General features: G+C 41.2%; 1 protein-coding gene across 1 annotated transcript in view; it reads left to right on the forward strand.

Annotated features, from left to right (window-relative positions):
- Positions 1–18324, forward strand: part of mllt10 (MLLT10 histone lysine methyltransferase DOT1L cofactor) — a 40668-nt gene that overhangs the window by 10859 nt on the left and 11485 nt on the right. The window contains exons 6-11 of the mRNA XM_083935729.1: positions 70–163; positions 9591–9689; positions 9990–10326; positions 11037–11255; positions 11616–12098; positions 17575–17735. Coding sequence (XP_083791855.1) covers positions 70–163; positions 9591–9689; positions 9990–10326; positions 11037–11255; positions 11616–12098; positions 17575–17735 — 1393 coding nt within the window. The remainder of the gene's footprint in view (positions 1–69; positions 164–9590; positions 9690–9989; positions 10327–11036; positions 11256–11615; positions 12099–17574; positions 17736–18324) is intronic.

The following is an 18324-nucleotide window of genomic DNA, read 5'->3' on the forward strand; positions in this document are numbered from 1 at the left end:
TGTTGAAATGTTTTATCTTTTCAATGTATTACATCTCTTAAATTTCCTTTACACCATTCTCTACCACAGTGCCCAGTTTGCAGGCTTGTTATGTGAGGAACAAGGATCGGACGCAGACAATGTTAAGTACTGTGGATATTGCAAGTACCACCACAGCAAATTGGTAAGTGTACTCTCATATTTTTGTCATATTCTACAGATGACATGTCTTTTTGATACTCAAATTAAACAGTATGGCATACTTCTCAACCATCTCATCGATCTAAGTCATTCCATAGGTCATTCCATATCTCATAACGATAGATATCACAATGTAGTTTTCTTGTAATTCAATAAATAAAAAGGCTATTTGTAATAACATCATGGTAAATCCTATTGTACTGTATATTTCTGTGTGAGTTAAATACTTGACAAATGAAACAATTCCATTAAGACCGACATGCAAGGATCAAGTAAAGCGTTGAAAAATACATTTTATAGACATTTTTTATCGTTTTGAGAATATATTGTCATATCACACAGACTGCACAAGGAAAAATTAGATTTTCATGTATTTTGATTTAGAATTAAGTTTAGGATGATTTAATAATTGACTGCACTAATAACCCAAGGAGCAAGCTTTTGCTTTCGTAAATATGATTGTGCAAGTGCAAAGTACATTTGTTCACGGTACATGACAAGTCGCGCTCACTAGCTTGTACACTGTATGTATAAGCTTCTTTATGTACATACTGCATGTATGTAATGTAGACTAATGCATACACTTGAGCATTTTAGTTTTTATGTAGTATAAGTATGAAACTACTCTGAGTGGCGTGTGTATTGAGGGCCACAGTGTTTGTTGCACATGACTACATGCATACGTGTGTGCACTGCTTTGAAGGCTACGTATCTTAAAACTTAAAATTTGTTGAAGGATTTTGATGACTATGTAGACATAAGGCACATATTGGTTTACCTGTAACAGTGAGAAATACCTTTCATCGTGTTAATCCTTAACTGCCACTGAGAGATAACAGACCATCACCTCGTCTTATTTTTTTCTTCTTGTTTCTCATCCCTCTCCTGTTCATGCACCTACCTATCTTTTGTCCAACCTTTCCTCCGTTGCCGGTTTCTCTTTCCTGATCGGGCTTCTCCCTTTATTCAGCTTCCGGTCTCTGTTGGCTTCTTCCCCCTTTCCCTCCATCCCCGAATCTGCTTCCTCTTTCACGGTCCCAATGAATCCATCGCCCCACTGCTTGCCTCTCTTCCACCTGTCCTTTACCCCCCCCCCCCTACCCTTTCCCCTCTACTCGTATTCCCTGATGCCTCTAATCTCTGCAACAGTGGCCTGTGGTCCCCTCCACTCCCCTGTGAATTGGTACTAATTTTGATTGCTGAGCCAGAGTGGGCACAGCAGGTTGGGTTTACAGGTGCTGGATGGGGTCCTTTAGACCCTGGTTTTCATTCATTTCATTGGCTTAATTGTAATTTATATATTTCAAATTTGAAAAACTTTGGTAAAAAATACTTCTTAGGTATCCAACAGACTTGTCCTTTTTAGTTAGCTGTTTTGATTTGGTCAACAGTAGTACTTTGCTGCTTTACGTAAATTGGACACATGGTTTCCATAAAAAGTTTCAGTGTTAGTTCAGTGCTGCTAGATGAGCTTTTACTACTCCTTATATAGAAGAAGTAGAGTGATGACTATGAGCATAAAGGTAAACCTAAAGAAGGCACAAAAGAAGTCTCCTTTGTCAGCACTTCACATTTTTTGGACAAACAATTGGCAGTCACTTCTAAATGGCAGATTGCCGGTTTAATATGACTATGCAACCAGCGTGATGCCAACATGATGGGGTCTAGCCAGCCCAGAGAGAGAATGTGTTTTCAGTACACACATTCACTGTAGAGACGTCCTGTTGTGGTCCAGATTTTGTTCCGCTTCTCCAATAGTTAACAATCTATGTAACCACTCTACGTCAGCTGGGGGGGGTGCAAATATGAAAAATATGAGCGTGACCTAACTATTATGATTTCTAGAACAGTGGTAAGATGGAAAGATGGCACAGGCTATATAATGTCTCATACAAACACACACCAATGACATTTTGCAAAAAAAACGCTGATGGAAAGACTCATGCTGTTATATTGATCCTGTATGAATGGCATTGGTTGCTGGGGCATAATGTCATTAAGCCAGGATTGTATGGATGACAGGAATGTACGAGAGGGAATCAATGATGATGAAAGCAATGTTGTTAGCAGAGTGGAATTCATAAAAATGCCACTTGATGGATGTTTACGCCATGTTAGCAACATATGGTATTTGACTGGACTCATGTCATTTGCCAAATCTAATTGGAAACTTAGATTATCCTTGTTTGTTGCTGATTTCAGGACTGTGTGTGAATAATTTCCCCTCATTTCTAAGGAGTTTAAATGCACTCGATGGGTCTGCTTTACTTCTCCAATCATCTACACTGTCTGTTGCCGACACACAGCTGTATTCGGTTTCAAACATCTTCTGTGACAGTGATTGGTAAACCTTGTCACGTAACTTTCTGTCATAAGCTGTTCTTCCAAAGCAACTTTAGCAGTAATACATGTCTACAGTGCAGTTAAAATCCATCCATTGAAATGAAAGCATAACAGGGCATGAACATCTAACCCTGAAAAAGGTACAGAGATAATAAATCCATTAGTTTGGGCAAAATTGAGTGATACAGATTGGGTCAAATTAGTTTTCTTTTCGCTTTCATTCAAGTCTTTTTTTAATTTTATGCTTGTCCTGTAAGGTTGAATGAAGTCTAGTGTTATTCAGTAGGAACAGTAATTGATGAACTTTTGTATTTGTTGTACTGTAAGTCTGTATGGAAATCCAGAGTTAGACTTTTAAAGGGAAGAGATTGCCAAATGTAGGTGAGGCCAGAGGAGGATGTATCCCATGGTGCACTAGGTTGCCCAGGAGAGTCAGTTTGACATGAAATACCAAATGAAACACACTTTCTGGTCATAGATCTGTACTTTTGACTAGAGACTGGGTAAACTTGAAGCCTTGATCTACGCCTGGAGGTAATTTGGCTGTAATTTGATGATGTAGTTGTGTATCACCATGGCAACAGATACTATGAGCAAGAGCAAACTTACTTGGACTGAGGTCGATAACCAAGACGCCTCAATTGTGTCCCATAATGCCTCTTTAGATCCTAGTTTAAAAAAAAACACAATTTATGGTTGCATGCAGCTTTACTGTTGCCCTCAATTCTGTTTGTTTTTTCTAATGCGTAGTACGGACATTGTTCTACACTTGAATGAAAAAGTATCAGACTCTTATACACTGGAGTTATAATGTGTTTTTGTTCCAATAGTGCCACATTTTTACTCAGGAGTGACCAACAAGCCTACTCCCATCATCACTTTCGTAACCAATGCTTGTTACAATGGTTGTTTTTTTTTTTTTACTGTTTTTGAATTTTGAGTTCAGTCAGCCTTTTTCAGGTTAAGTTCTGTTTATTTTTTTTCATACAATAGGGTTCTTCTTTTTTTTGGTCTGATTTTAAGACTATTTTCTTTGAACTTCCATCCATTAACTTGGAGTTCCTCTTTACCTTTTTTAGCGAAGGCGCAGGGGCCGAGGTAGTAGGTCTCAAAGCTTAAGTGACTCTTCCCCTCAGTGTATGGATAGACCCCCAGACACGGACAAGAAGGTAAGACAGCCCTCAGATGTCACCCTCTCTATGCCTCCAAACCACAACTGTGACCACCAGAAACATATGACCTCACTGTTACGTGCTCACACTGTGGAGGGACAGGCAAATAAGAAGTAAAATCACTGGTCAATAATACCTTTTAAGTGGTTCTTAAAATGGCTCCATGAGTATTTAAGGAGACTTCAAATATGATTTAAGACAAAGCAGGTATATTTTAAGGGCTTTTGATGCTATCATATCTTAATATATTTTGTTTTTAACCAAAACCCCAACAAATGTCTACTTTTGGTCGTGAACATCACTTCAAGTCAGTTTTTTTTGGAGAAAAGTGTGATTGAAATGTTTTTCAATGGATGGCCTTGAAAGCCATCCATTTACTACCTTTATTAAACGTTTTATTTCATTGATTGATTGATATACTCGTAGAGAAAAACCTATAGCTATTTGTTATTGATGTAGGCATAATATCTTGACTAGTGATGGGAATCGAGATACGGCTCCAGGTAAGAACCAGTAACAAATTGGGATCAGAACCAGAATCGTATGCCTCCTGAGTTTATCAGTTCCTTTTATCAACGCCGGTGTGTTTTTATGACAACTCAGTGCAAAACAATGACGCCAAACTCATGTGCCTACACTGCTGGAAACCTTCACCAAGAAGGAGTCGTAGTCGAGAGGAAGGAAGGGTCGACAGCAGAATTTTTCTTTGAAAAAAAAGAAAAAGAAAGCTGTACAAATATTCTCTCATTTTGTCTGCACCGTGTTCAGTCTCAGAGAATATAACTGTTGTGTTGATGTTAAAAAGCCATGCAGGGTTTTTTTCCACCTAGAAAAGCCATAATCGATTTGATTGATAAAATCTTATCAATTCCCATCCCTAATCTTGACATTTGTGAGTGTAAAAAAGCATCAGTGTGTCACAAGGCCTTTAAAATCGCAGTCCTTTTTATTAATTCGATGTCCAAGTGAGTGCAGAAATTGTATTTTATAGACCCAGCAGCAGTTGTGTATGGATTGATTTTTAGCTGCTAGTATAACTGCAGCCCACCTGCACCCACCAGTGATTGCATCCTCTGATGAGAACTACATTAGTGTGACTTAATCAGTCACAGCTGTTAGCAGAACATGTGATCACAGGCTGCGAAAAATCGGAATTTACAGGAGGTGTCAAGTCATCTGTTCCACTTCTTGTTTTTTGTCATGTGTACTGATCTCTTGTCTGAACAGAGGACAAGACTCAAGCTGCATTTCCCCCGTTTTCCTGCAGTTGTGTCATTCTCAAAGCAGCATGTTAAAGAAATTATGAACATGTCCGATGGTTATAACTACATCTCCAACTTTTGCAGGCTGGTATTGAGTAGAGATACTCAAACTAACCTGGCCCGATATAATAATGTACCATAGGGAACACACTACTGTCCCCATAGAGTTGAGCTGTAAAGAGAGTTTTTTGTTCAGTGTCATTGATTTTTCTCCACCCAACCCTCCAACAATGTGCTCTGTGGACAGCACTATGAAAATGCATCCGTCCTCGCTCCCTTCTTGAGTAGCGATCACTGGGAAGAATTTCCACACGATCCAAATATTGAAGATGGTGTGTGAAGAGAGCACAGTGCATACTTAGTGCATTTTTTAAAAACAATTTAATTTAGGAAGGGGATGCTTTATATAGAAGAAATTGCCTGTATCAACAATATAAAGCAACTGTAAATCACACAAACGCTCTGAGCAAAAAACGAGAGTATTACAAGTGGCTGCCACAACTTTGTAACTAGAAATATTCTCCTCTGCAAGTATATGACCTGCCTGTTTTCTACTGATGCCATGGTGCGACAAGCTTTGGGTGAAATCCGTTTACAACACCCAACTGATACAGAGGGCAGATATAATGTTTCAAAGAGGAAAATTTGACAGGACGGCCTATAGCTGATACAGATCTTTCATATCAGCTCAGTGAAAGTAAGGCTGTATTATTATAAAAAAAAATACAGTTATAATAAATAGTGTGGTTTTGTTAACTTAGTGTTTTAGATGGAGAAAGGGAGAATGAATGGATGCATTTTCAAAGTGTCTCTCGGCCCTAAAGTCAGCTCCACCACTCTAAAATCTGAACCAAGTGTGTTTTCGTCACCTCCTTTACAAATCATTTTTCCATTTCCCCTGAGCCCGTGTTCTGAAGACATGTGGCATTTATTTTTAACCCTTTGTTTATGCACACAGCTTAGTAGAGATGTTAATCATGCTGTACCCAAAATACTTAGATGCTTTGAGTTTCCTTTCTCAATTGTAGTTAATTCTTTTTGTTTTTTTTATAGAGAAGCATAAAACAAGGCAATGGATTCATATTTACATTGTGCTCATTTATAAAGTAATTAGTAGAATCCAAATTGAGCATTTAGCGTGATGTGTGGCATTTTATCTGTCTATTTAGTCATTGTGTCAAACAATACCAGCGTGTGTGTGTGTGCGTGTGTGTGCGTGTGTGTGTGGCCAGATACTATCCAGCCCCTGGCTTTTGTTAATACTACCTTATTTGCATTAGTTAGAGGATCCCCCTTTTCTCTCACTTGCAAATGCACGCACACTCTCCAACCACATTCCAGGGTCAGAGATCAGTAGGCTCAGATATGTTTGTTTGTGTGTGTGTGTGTGTGTGTGTGTGTGTGTGTGTGTGTGTGTGCGTGTGTCCACTCATGCATTTGTTATGTATTTTGGAGGCTCAGCTATATACGCACCTCATGTTAGACCCTGCAGTCAAGCAGGGCTAAAATCCCCACACTGGCCACTTAGAAAAGGCCTGCAGGAAACACACACACACACACACACACACACAGACACACAGACACACACACACACACACACACACACACACACACACACACACACACACACACACACACACACACACACACACACACACACACACACACACATATATATACACATACACAATGGCTGGTCAGAAATCAGGTAACTGCACAGGGGAATTCCTGCTAGGCTAGGGCGGATTATTTTCCCCCTTTACTTCCTGTTCCTCCGTTTCCCCCCCGTCTTCCTTCGCCTCTGTTTCTGCACCTTCTCATCTTCCTCCCGAGGCCATTGCGTTAACTTGTGAAGCATTTAAGACACATGTTACATTAAATTCAAAGGTAATGCTTCACCACTACTTTTTCTTACATCATTGGTACAGGCACTTTCATTCTTACATAATGAAATAAAGGGCCTTTCATTTTTTTTTCTTGTCAGCAGGGAAAAGTACCATAACCGTATACAGATTGTGCAGTTCAAAAGGCAGTTTGATTTAATGTAATGGTTAAAACAATTAACTGATTAGTCAACTAGTTCATTTTTGAGTAAGGATTTTGGAATCTTGGTCTGGCAAAAAAAATTATTTGGAGTTCTAGGAGTTATTTACGACATAGTTCTATAATTTTATTGACAAAATGATCAACTGATGGATCGTTACAGCCCTAATTTAATGCACTTAGTTTTAGTGACCAAATGCAAAAGTCCAGATGTCTGTGTGTAAAGTACCAAGAGACCAAAGAAATGTCCATAAATGATACATCCATATTGTCAGAACTGTAAATAGACAGTTCAGAACCCCATGACCAGCGTTCGACATAGACGGAGAGGATTTCAGCCCACCATTATATTGCTCGATGCTTGGGGTTTGATAAATAGACGTGGCCCCTCATTCTCCGCCACCACTCATATTTAGCCCACACAGTCTCAAAGACCACTCGGACATGTCAAATGATCAGGCTGCTAATGGTCAGCGAGAGAGAAAGAGGGTAAAAGACACGCTGAAAGGCTTTGTCTCTGCCTGTATAATCAATTGACCTGATTGATAAGGGTGTGTCAGGGTTACATTGTGTGTGTGTTATGTTTCCCACGCCCAGCGCTTCGGGTCCGTGCGTGTGTTATCCGACCCTCTCAGCTTAGCCTCTGTCCATCAACACCTACCTCTGGAATGTTAATGAAAAACAACAAGGGAATCCCAAAGAATTTACCTCTCCTTTTCTCCAGTATCATCCCTCTGTTTTGTTGCAGAAGATGCCGTTTAGATCTCTCTTTGTAAAATCACTCACCATTTTTCTTTTTGGTTATCCACCTTCTGTAACCCATTTGCAAAGAAGGTGCTATGATTTAAAGACAGTTCAGGGACAGACTTACAGAAAACTAACCACCAATTGTGTAACTCAAAAAGGGAGAACATTCGCTGGTTTCAGCCTCCTTGAGGATTTACTGTTAATTGATTATCTTTGGGTTGGTCTCTGGAAAATTGGGATCACCCCTTTTTTTTTTTATTGTTTTTTTGACAATTTATACACTAAATCGTTACTTGATTAGTTGAAAATAATAATTAGGGTTAAAAAAACAGCGACTCACCAGTAGGCCAGTCATTACAAACTCATGCTGTGCAGCCAGTCATTTGGGCTCTCAGAACTCTATTTTAAATTATAGTGGAGATCTGAACGTTCCCAAAAGATATGAAATATGTCACCCTCCTTTTTTTTTTTTTTAGAAAATATGTTTCATATACATGTACTGAACATCTGGAGTGTTTTCATGTTGAAATGTTGCAACCGTAAAAACATCATTAGTCAATATTTGATTGAATGTAGACTTGTAGCTTCAAAGGAGAGCTGGAAAAAACGTATATATAATGTGTGTGTGTGTGTGTGTGTGTGTATATATATATATATATATATACACACACACAATGTGTATATGTATGTTTCTGTCATGCAGCATGGAAAAAGATAATTTTTACAACTTTAAAGTAAACTACTTAACAGAAAACAAATAGGGAAAAGTACACACACTAACGGAACTCTGGAAACATTTGTCTCGTAACCCCAGAGTGTAAGCGGAAGCCAGCGTACAGGGAGGTTACAGTGGAGCTGCTGTCTCCACATTTGGCTGGTGATGTCTGTTAACTGCCACTCATAGAGGAAGTCTGGCTAAACTGTCACCATCCTCCATGCAGTCACCCTGGGGGGGTTGGATGAAGAGGGAGGGTGCGTTTTCTGGTGTTTCAGAGTTGTCATGACACTGAGCATCACAAGCATGTTGAGTCCCATGTCGTCTCTCAGGAACGCCGCATATTTTCACCGCCGATCTTCCTCGAGTGTGTCTGTGTGTGTGGACTTGGGCCTCGTCCCATGCGTGTGTGTGTGTAAGCGTACATGCACCTGTCTGCCTCTATGCCCGTACAGAGAGGTGTCAGGGTGCGGGGCGCGCATGTGAGGTGTAAATGTGCTGGCACCCAGTCGCCACCTCAAGGGTGCGAGAGAAGGGTGGTGGTGCGCGTGTGATAGCAAGGGTGTAAATTGAGCTGTGATGGTCCAAGAAGAAGGATATGATTGGATGAAACGATGAGACCTTGTGCGCGGCATGAGGCACTTAGACACACTCTGCTCTAAAATGCAGCGTGCTGAATTCCCGTTTCCTCCTGCCCATTCTTTATCACTCTTCCATCACTCTCTTTGTTTGGGGATCTCTCAGCTTTCATCTCAGACTGAGCCTTTGAAATGTAATGCTCTCTATTTTTGCCTCACTATCAGCAACACACACACACACACACACAAACACTCTCCCTCTTTGTGTGCATACATCCCAATAACTTATACCTTTTTAGTTTGTTTTATTTTTGAGATTTTATTTGGTTCTAATCTTCCACAGAACACTTTCTGATATGGCCCAGTATGATGTCTGTATTCAGTAATTTCCCAAAATTTCTAAAATGCAGAGGGAAATAAAACAGGGGTTTTAGGAGTTCCGTTTTTCATTTATGTCTCTCTTTATTCCTCTCCTCCCTGTATCATGTCTTAAGCAGCTTCACCCTCATCTGTCTTACCTTTTTTTTCATCTTCTTTTCCCCATGCTCAGAAACACAAGGAGCGGGACAGGCACAAACCGAAACACAAGAAGATCTCCATGGACATGTCGCCCTCCCTCGTCCTTCCTAACATCATGGTCCCAGACAAGGTGAGGACACTCCCTCAATCTCCTCGCTCCTTTGTTTTGGTCGCTTTTAACTGGGCTAGTTAAATATTGGTGGGCGGCTGTTCTCTTTTCACCTTGATTTACCTTTGCTGCTCTTCTTCTGTATCATCACATATCCTGTGACCTTTCTCCCATTTTTTTGGTCCTCCCTCTTTCAACCGGCATTGTTTTGATAATTTTCTTCCCTGTTCCGGTGCTTCGCCTGGTTCCTGTCCTCCCTTTCCTTTCAACAACAATTTTTTTCATTGCTCTCCCCCCGCCTTTTTTATTTTCCTACTCTAGACCTACAACAGCAGCAGCTCAGTGGGAGGAGTCCCCTCTCTGCCGCCCCCTTCGCAGAAGCGGCTGGACGACGGCAGTGCCCGCTTCACCACCGCCAACTTTCAAGAAGTGTCGTCCGCTCTCTCCGGTGGCAGCTCCAAAGACGGCCTAGCCGTAGACGCTGGGAAGCCATCGTCTGAGGCGAAGAACAAGAAGAACAGCGGCGCCAGTCACATGGTGGCACAGAGGGGTGGCCGCAAGTCTCTCACCTCCTCGGGGAAACCCCTCCCCTCCGCCGTGGTCACCATGGCAACCTCCTCCACATCTGCCTCTGCTTCCACTGGGCCTTTCCACCAAGGTGAATTAATGGCTGCAAATGGTCCTGTATGTTAATTTTCACACAACTGGGAATTAACCCTGCAGTTAGAAAAATGGAAACACAATGACAAATCATCTGGTGGTACTGCCCACCCACCAAAAAACTGCAAAGGCAGCACATCTGCAATTCCAGCAATGTTATTAAAACACAAATAAGAGTGTGATTCATATATTGTGTGTGTGTGTGGCCGTGATAACAGTGTTTCGCCTTGACTTGCCTCTGGCTCCTGTTATCAAGGGCCATGTCTGGGAAAACACACAGAAACACAGAAAGAAAGAACATGTGGGGAGGTCAGGACCTGAAATGAGTCAGAACTCACACTGAGCTCCTGTGTTTTGTACTATCAGAACCTTGAAGCCCCTGTCAGGTGTGTGTTTGTTTGTGTGTGTCTAGTAGAGAGATGGAGTGTGTCTTTGAGTTTCCATCCATTTGTGTGCTCTCAATGCACTTCCCCTGTTACATGGGAGGACTGCATGATGAGGGAGGGCTGACTGTTGAACAGATAGAGAGCAGGAGAGCAGATAAAATGCTTAGTTTGGTTATCTTGTTTCTGCTCCTCCCACGATGGAGAGTCGTATAAAGACTTTTCCAGCTGTTATGTCTGTTTCTCTGCTGCTCATTGTCATTCCTTTCATCTCCACTTCTGTCTTTCTATCTTTTTTTTCTCTCAATGTTTTTCTTTCTTCCAGGCCTCCTGTTGACCAGTGCCAGCAAGGCGGCCTCTGCCCCTTCCTCCTCAGACTTCCTAAGTTTCTCAGATCCATCGTTGCGTTCAGGGGGTGGGACTACCTTCTCATCTCCGCCATCTTTCAGCAGCTGCCTTGTGAAGCCAAGCTCGGAGGGCGGAGCTTCAGAAGGAACCGCGACACTCTTCGGTTCTCTGATGTCCGCCACTACGGCTTCTGCAGGTACCAGACATTTATTTACGTCAATGGTCACTTATAGTTTGATTAAAATGTCTTTTTGTTACTCGGTCATGTGCTCAGTTATTTGGTTTTACTTTTTTCATGGTCACATTTTTGGTCTCATTCTTACAGCGACGCCACACTTTTTACAGAATGTTTCTTTAATTGATAAGTAACTGATAGATTATTTATATTGAGTAGTAGTTATCGGTAGTTGCAGCCCTAATTTACAAGAGAACGGATGATGCAGGTTGTGCTTTCCTCCTGAAGGAGATTCTTTAACGGTCAGCACACCACAGCAAAACACCAAGAGACCGCAGGCTTTCTACTTAAATATTCCGTTCTGCTTTCTTATCATTTCAGTGGGCGGGAAGCTGTATGAGAATTCCCACAGTCACACAGCTAGTGAGACTCCAAGCCTCGGTGGATCCGCTGCCTACAAACGACCCCAACCCTCCAGCTCAGGGCCAGGGATCGGAGGAGCAGCGGCAGGAGGAGGGGAAGATGGGGTAAAGAAGAAAAAGAAAGGCAATTGGCGAAACAGATTTGGACCTTGCTTCACCACGGACGTGAAGCCTTCAGAGCCAGCTCCCTCCCTGACTCTCCCCACCTCCTCCACGTCCAACACCTCCTCTTCCTCCACCGCCTCCCCGTCCTCCTCTTCGTCCTCTACGCTCACCGGCCGGCCAGGCTTAGTGTCCAGCAGCGGATTAGGTGTGGGGGTGGTAGGAGGAGTAGAGAGGGGGCTGGGGGTCATGGGTGTCAGCGGCGGGATTCAGAAGTCCCCGTCACTCCTCAGGAATGGGAGTCTGCAGAGCAACAGCAGCTCCACAACCACCGGGTCAGGTGAGAAGGAAACAGTTAATAAACACAAAACACAAACCATGGTTCACAACAATAATGAGATTTTGAAAGCTCAAGATGAGAAATGCTCTCAGAGCCGCCTGTCTGTCATTGTCAGCGGCATTTAGGAAATTATCATCATCTACGGTTTTGCTATAGCTGAACAAATGGACAGAAATGATGAAATTGTTATTTGCAGATAAAATTAGGACGCAAGCTGGTTTTAATTTAAGCTCTATGAGCCAATTATGTCCTGTTAGACGTAGAAGTTGCGTCCCACCGTGCTCGCCATAGCGTCATCAAAATGATCAAAAGTTATGTGGCTCATGCGTGGCGTTGTCGTAGCAGTTTCTGTTCTTCACGTCCAGCTCCTGACTTGCGGAGCTTTATTATCATTAACCCTTAAATGCTGAGGTTTTAAACCGTTTGTGGTGGTTTTTGTGGTTTGCATGCAGCAAAGTAAGAAACATTACCAATCACCAATGGGAAGGATTTAACACACCTTTGTTATTGGCTCCTTGTGTGCATGTGTGTGATAGTCAGAGTGCGGGTCTATGTGCTGTTTGCTCGCACACGTGGAAGTGGTCTGTATGTTTCTTTCATCGTGTTCAGTTGCTTGGCAACTGTCTATGCTTTGGAGTTCCCCTATGCTGATGGAAATGGCTCAGTACAGCCCACACATCCCACATCTCCCCTTTCTTGCAGAATTACCACCCTTTTGTTTCTCTCTCCTGCCCCTGAGTTACTGTCTCTTACCTGCAATCTGCTCTTTCCTTTAATCCTCATCTCACCTGTTGATGCTTTGTGCAGGTGAAGGTGTACGTGTCTTTGCATAGTCTCAAGTCGATGCATATATGTGTAAAAGCTATGGGTGTCACGACCACGAATCGATTCGATTTTCAATTAAATTTCAAATTCAACAGATTGTTGGTGTTATGCCCTGACAACTGTCACTTAACATTTTTAAATTCTAATTCAAAAAAGATAGTCTACATGGTATTAAGAGTGAAATTGCTCTAATATGTTTTATGTACCACACACTAAGGCCATGTGGTTAGATTTAAATAATGTATTTGAATTGCCGATCCTGCTTTTGATTTCGATCATTGAAAACGTTCGATTGAGTCCAAGCACATGTATACATGTTTATTACATCCAAATGCAAATGAAGTAGAAATATGCTCCTAATCCGGCCAATATCCATCACCGATCAGTAGGATTAGCTGATCTGACACTGATCACCAATTTGTTCCTGTTCTCTACAGGCGTAAGAGACCCTTATGTCTCTGTGTCTGCTACTGAGCCTGTTTTTGGATGATTCCCAATTCTAAAATATGGATATAATGTATTTTTCAATGGTCCCGCTTTTTCAAAGTTATTCATTACATCTTGTTAAATTATGTTTGTCCTTAATCTGTGAATCTTTAACAAATATTAGACAGATTACTCAGAATGATTGGATTGGAGCAGCCATAGAATAAATTAATCAGTAGTAATTCATTTTGTTTTTCCTCATAGCAGCATACTTCTTAAAGAATGAAAACTAATGCGTTTGCACAATAGGAGTGCAACACGGATTCTGATGAAAGCATTTGTTGCTTGGTATGACTGCCTCAATCTAAATATACTGAAATACACTTAAGCATAAACTTTTAAAAAATGTCTTCATATTTATTGCTTTTTATCAATTTTATCATACTGGGAGGAAACGTTTGTTATTAAGACAAAATAAAATGTAGCAATTAGACTTTTGGCTGGTCGCGCACATTGAAATGATTTTGTCCTTTGCAAGCCCTCAAATATGTTGTTGCTTTTATTAAGCACGGGTCCTGTCCACCCATAAATATTGTTATCCAGCTCTCAGAGGTGTGTTTAGTGGATAATTTATATTTATGTTGCTTTGAGCAGCAGTTAGTGAGACAAACACAAGGATCGGTGCTGTTCGCATTGTGAATATAATAATTTGCAGCGGTGGTAGTTGAGGATAATATTGTTTGCGATTCAGTTTTTGGTGCGTTTCCCTACAGCAGCGGCAACATTTCTGACCAAAGAAGATAGGTGTGTGTGTGTGTGTGTGTGTGTGTGTGTGTGTGTGTGTGTGTGTGTGTGTGTGTGTGTGTGTGTGTGTGTGTGTGTGTGTGTGTGTGTGTGTGTGTGTGTGTGTGTGTGTGTGTGTGTGTGTGTGTGTGTGTGTGTGTGTGTGTGTGTGTGTGTGTGTGTGTGTGTGTGTGTGTGTGTGTGTGCGCTTTCTTCCTACTGTAAATATTTAGCTGAGGGTTAATGCAGGGCAGTAATGGGGAGGATCTTGGCATTTACACCCCCGCCCCCCATCCCATCCATCCTGTCTGCTGACTCCACCGTGCTGATGGATAGATAGTTAGCCTGATAGATATGTGTTGGAGGGTGGGGAGAGGCAGGGGGTTAGATTTTGGTTAGGTTAATGTTTGACTGCAGGGGGGTCACTGATGGGACGAACGAGCTGGTAGAGCGCAGTGGGTTCGGTGTGTGGGGGAGGAAAGATGTTGGGCGGACGTGAATTTATTCAGACCAGCGGGAGTGTGTGTAGAAAAGAATGAGAAAAGAGGCATGAAAGCATAAGCCTCTCATTGCAGTTTATTTATTTGCTCATTTAAGTGACGTTTTTATTATGTTTCTTTAAAAGATTTCTTCAGCTGTAAGTTCTTTTCTCTCATCCCAGTGAAATGATAATCATCAGCAGCGTGGTCTCACTGCAACACACATTTTAGAGTAAGTTATGAAGAAACCACAGAAAGGAAGAAATCAATTGCAGATAGGATAAATAAATACAAATATGGGGCACTGTGAAATTTTACCTCACAATTTTTAAATGTTGCTTTTTTAAAATGTGTTTTAAGTTTTCGTAAAAAAACGGTAAAACATTTTTTTGCTGTTCAGTTTAAATCAATGTATTGTGTGTATGTGTAAGTGTGGGCTCTGTGGTTGATCAGGCGTGAATTTGCGATCATTCATTCACTCATTCAACAGATCATTCATTCAAAACAAAGACTTGTAAACACTTGAAGCAGAAGAAAAACACACATTATGCAAAAAAACTCAAACACATCCGAAAATTCAAGACAGACTCTTTTTAAGTGACAGCTCTTTCATGTACATGGGAAAACATTTGTGCTCCTCTTCATCAAACTTTGCTGAATAAGTATATAGTAAAAAAAAATTTTTTTGTTGAATTATTTACAGTAGTTAAATCACCATTCAACTTGAAAACTAACTGCATAATTGTAGACACTCGTGAATGTAGTTTTCTCCCCAAACTGGTATTAATTTGATCACTTATATGGCTTTATCCGTTTGTGGTAAATCAAAATTCATAGTGTGGTACATGCATACAGACAAGTACACACACACACACACACACACACACACACACTTTGATCACACCCACTTGCATTGACTGCCCTTGATGTGGCTTTGCTCCCTCTACACGTTGCCGTGATGTTAAAAAACGTTTCTGTATATCTTTGGTGGTAGAAAATTCTCAGAGTAATAAATCTTTCTGTTGCCAGGGTGGTATTCGGTGTTTGTCTCCACATTCCATTTTTAAACATGATTAAATGACTGTGTGCAGTGTTTTAAAAAAAAAAACGAGCTACAGGGCCCCAGCTTTAGCATCAAACTGCTACCTGGATGGACATTTCCCTCTAAAACAGAATTTGGAGCGAATTGTTAGTCAAAACACTGATTGTGTGATGTCATCCACTTGGTTTTTTAGATTGGACTTAACCCTCCCTAAATAGACAACATAGATTTCCTACGGAGGTAATACCAGCTTGAACTAATCAAGGTGGATATTTTTTAAGCTTAGAGACGTACTGAGCAGGAAAGGAAAAGGAACAAGAAGGTCGGGCGATGGAGGCCGCGCAGCTCCACGGGCTTAACGTTATTGATCTGTGTGTGTGCGCGTGTGCGTGCGTGTGCGTAGTCGGTTCGTACAAATCTTTGTAATATTTGAAAATGTTCTGACCAGAGTACGCAACAATTAATTAGAAAATATACATTATATATATTATACAATACAGCCTTATTGTTAATAGGACTAGATAAATGTTTAATTTTATTTTAATTTGTTTATAAAAAAAGTTTATTTAATGCCTGGGCTGCAAGTCTTCTTGCTTTTCAATTAAAACCTTATACAGCCCAGAGTTGGATCAAGAAGGTTTGTCCCTTTTTTAAAAATATCAGTATTTCAAATAAACCAGTGAAATAAATATTAAACAGTGAAGTAATTGTTTCGTTAATATTTTAACTTCAACTGTCATTTCCTGCTTGCTTTCACATAGAAAATCAGAAAAACGGTAGCATAGCGTAACAGTAGCGACACAACAGAATCCAGTTGCTTTTGACTTAAATTTCTTTGGGGGGTAGAGTTTTAGTTTGGTTGTCTGATTCTGGGAAAATAAATGAAAATATTAAATCTAATTCAGACATTTCTTATGGAGACATTCCTATTTCTCTTCCGTTGCTGGAACTGTTTTTGCACCGTCTCTTTGTGTGCAACTCCATTTCATCACTAGAATGAGGCAAACTCTGATAAACTGTTGGTTTGGCCTCTAATCCAGCTGCTAAAAATCTTGCAGGAGCTCATGCCCCCTGAGTCACGGCAGCCCTCCTTTGGGTATCAATTTTTCTGGTGCATATTACAAAGCGTTATAAATAGTATTTAGGCCCATCCAGTGTTCCTATCTCTCTTTCTCTCGCTCTCTCTCTCTCTCTCTCTCTCTCTCTCCCTCCACCCCTCCCCTCCTGGCACAAAGATCTCTTGTTCCCCCAGTGAATGTGTGCTGCCCTGAGCCATTCAGGCTTTTGTGGGGCTGAGGGGCCCAGTGCCCCCCTCCCCCTCCTCCTCTTCCTCTGCTGGGGTCAAAGGGGGGCAGGGGCAGGGCTTATCCCTGGTTAGTGGGCGAGCACAGGGGTGTGTGAGGGGAAGAAAGCAAAGAGATAAGAGAATGGAGCATGCGTATGGGTGTGTGAAAAATGCAATATGTTAGTGTAAGGTGAATAAAATGATGTGTTTTATCTGAATTCATCCAAAGAACACATATGGAGAGAATCTACAGATTGATTTTCCTCCTCTCTTCTGTCCCAGTTTGTAAAAACTTAATATGAATGACTTGTGTCGTCAGATTTTGTGTGAATGTATGTACGTTTCAACTTGAATTTCTTATTTATGTCGTGTTTTTTTTCCTATCATCAAGAAACTAATAAGAAATATCTGCCCACATACTGTCCGCGTACTTAATCATGCATCACATTTGTTGATTTTATTAATCATTCAATAGCAGGACCCTGAAATAATGGCTAAAGGAATATACCTTTATCACATTTTATTATTTACACCAGTGCTTTTCATATGGTAATAAATCAAAGTTAATGTAACACCAACAGCCAACCAGTATTCCTCTAAAGTCTTTGTTTTATATTGTCACTGATATCTCCACAGGTGTTTTCTCTGGTGCGGAAGGGTCATCGTCGGGGACAGGAGCTGTCGCCGTTGGCGGCGCGAGCTCTGAGTTGTCACAGCAACAGCAACCCACACCTTCGCTAGCCCCTCCCTCTCCATTCACTGCCACCGCACCGCTAACCAGCACAGCCTCCACGCACGTGAGTCCAAAACGCTGCTTAAAAAAAAAAATCTCTCAATGTCCGCCTCACACTCGCATACATGTTAATACATGCTCATTAAACGCGCTCCGTCTCTTTCTTTCTCTCACACACCCTCTCTCTTCATTCAGCCCCCTCTGCATCTGTCAATTCACCCACATCTCTGGCATCTTTGAGCTGAAGTGCAGATAAACTGTGGGAACACAAACATACCAAAGCAAACTAATTAAACGTCTTCCGCACCAAATCTCTCGGCACTATTAGTAATCCACCGCATGTTAATGATGTGCGAAATGTGTGTGTCCTGACCTTGCATGGATTGTATTTTCTCATTCTTGTTATTGTTTAGCAGATTTTATACGGTGCACCTGTAGAAGGTCTTACTAGTTCAATCAGAGCACAAAAAACAGTCTTTGATTTTCCTGCCTAATTCAGTTATTGACCTCTTTAGTGAGCGTGATCTGTACATTTACAGTAACAAAGATGCATCACCTAAAATTATAAGAGACCATAATTCAGGAGTGTGTATAGTTATAATCAGAATGATGAACTTGGAGCTTAAAGTGGAACTTGGTGTTCACTATAATGA

Source organism: Echiichthys vipera (assembly GCF_963691815.1).
Source record: "Echiichthys vipera genome assembly, chromosome: 21".
Taxonomy (NCBI): Eukaryota; Metazoa; Chordata; class Actinopteri; order Perciformes; family Trachinidae; genus Echiichthys; species Echiichthys vipera.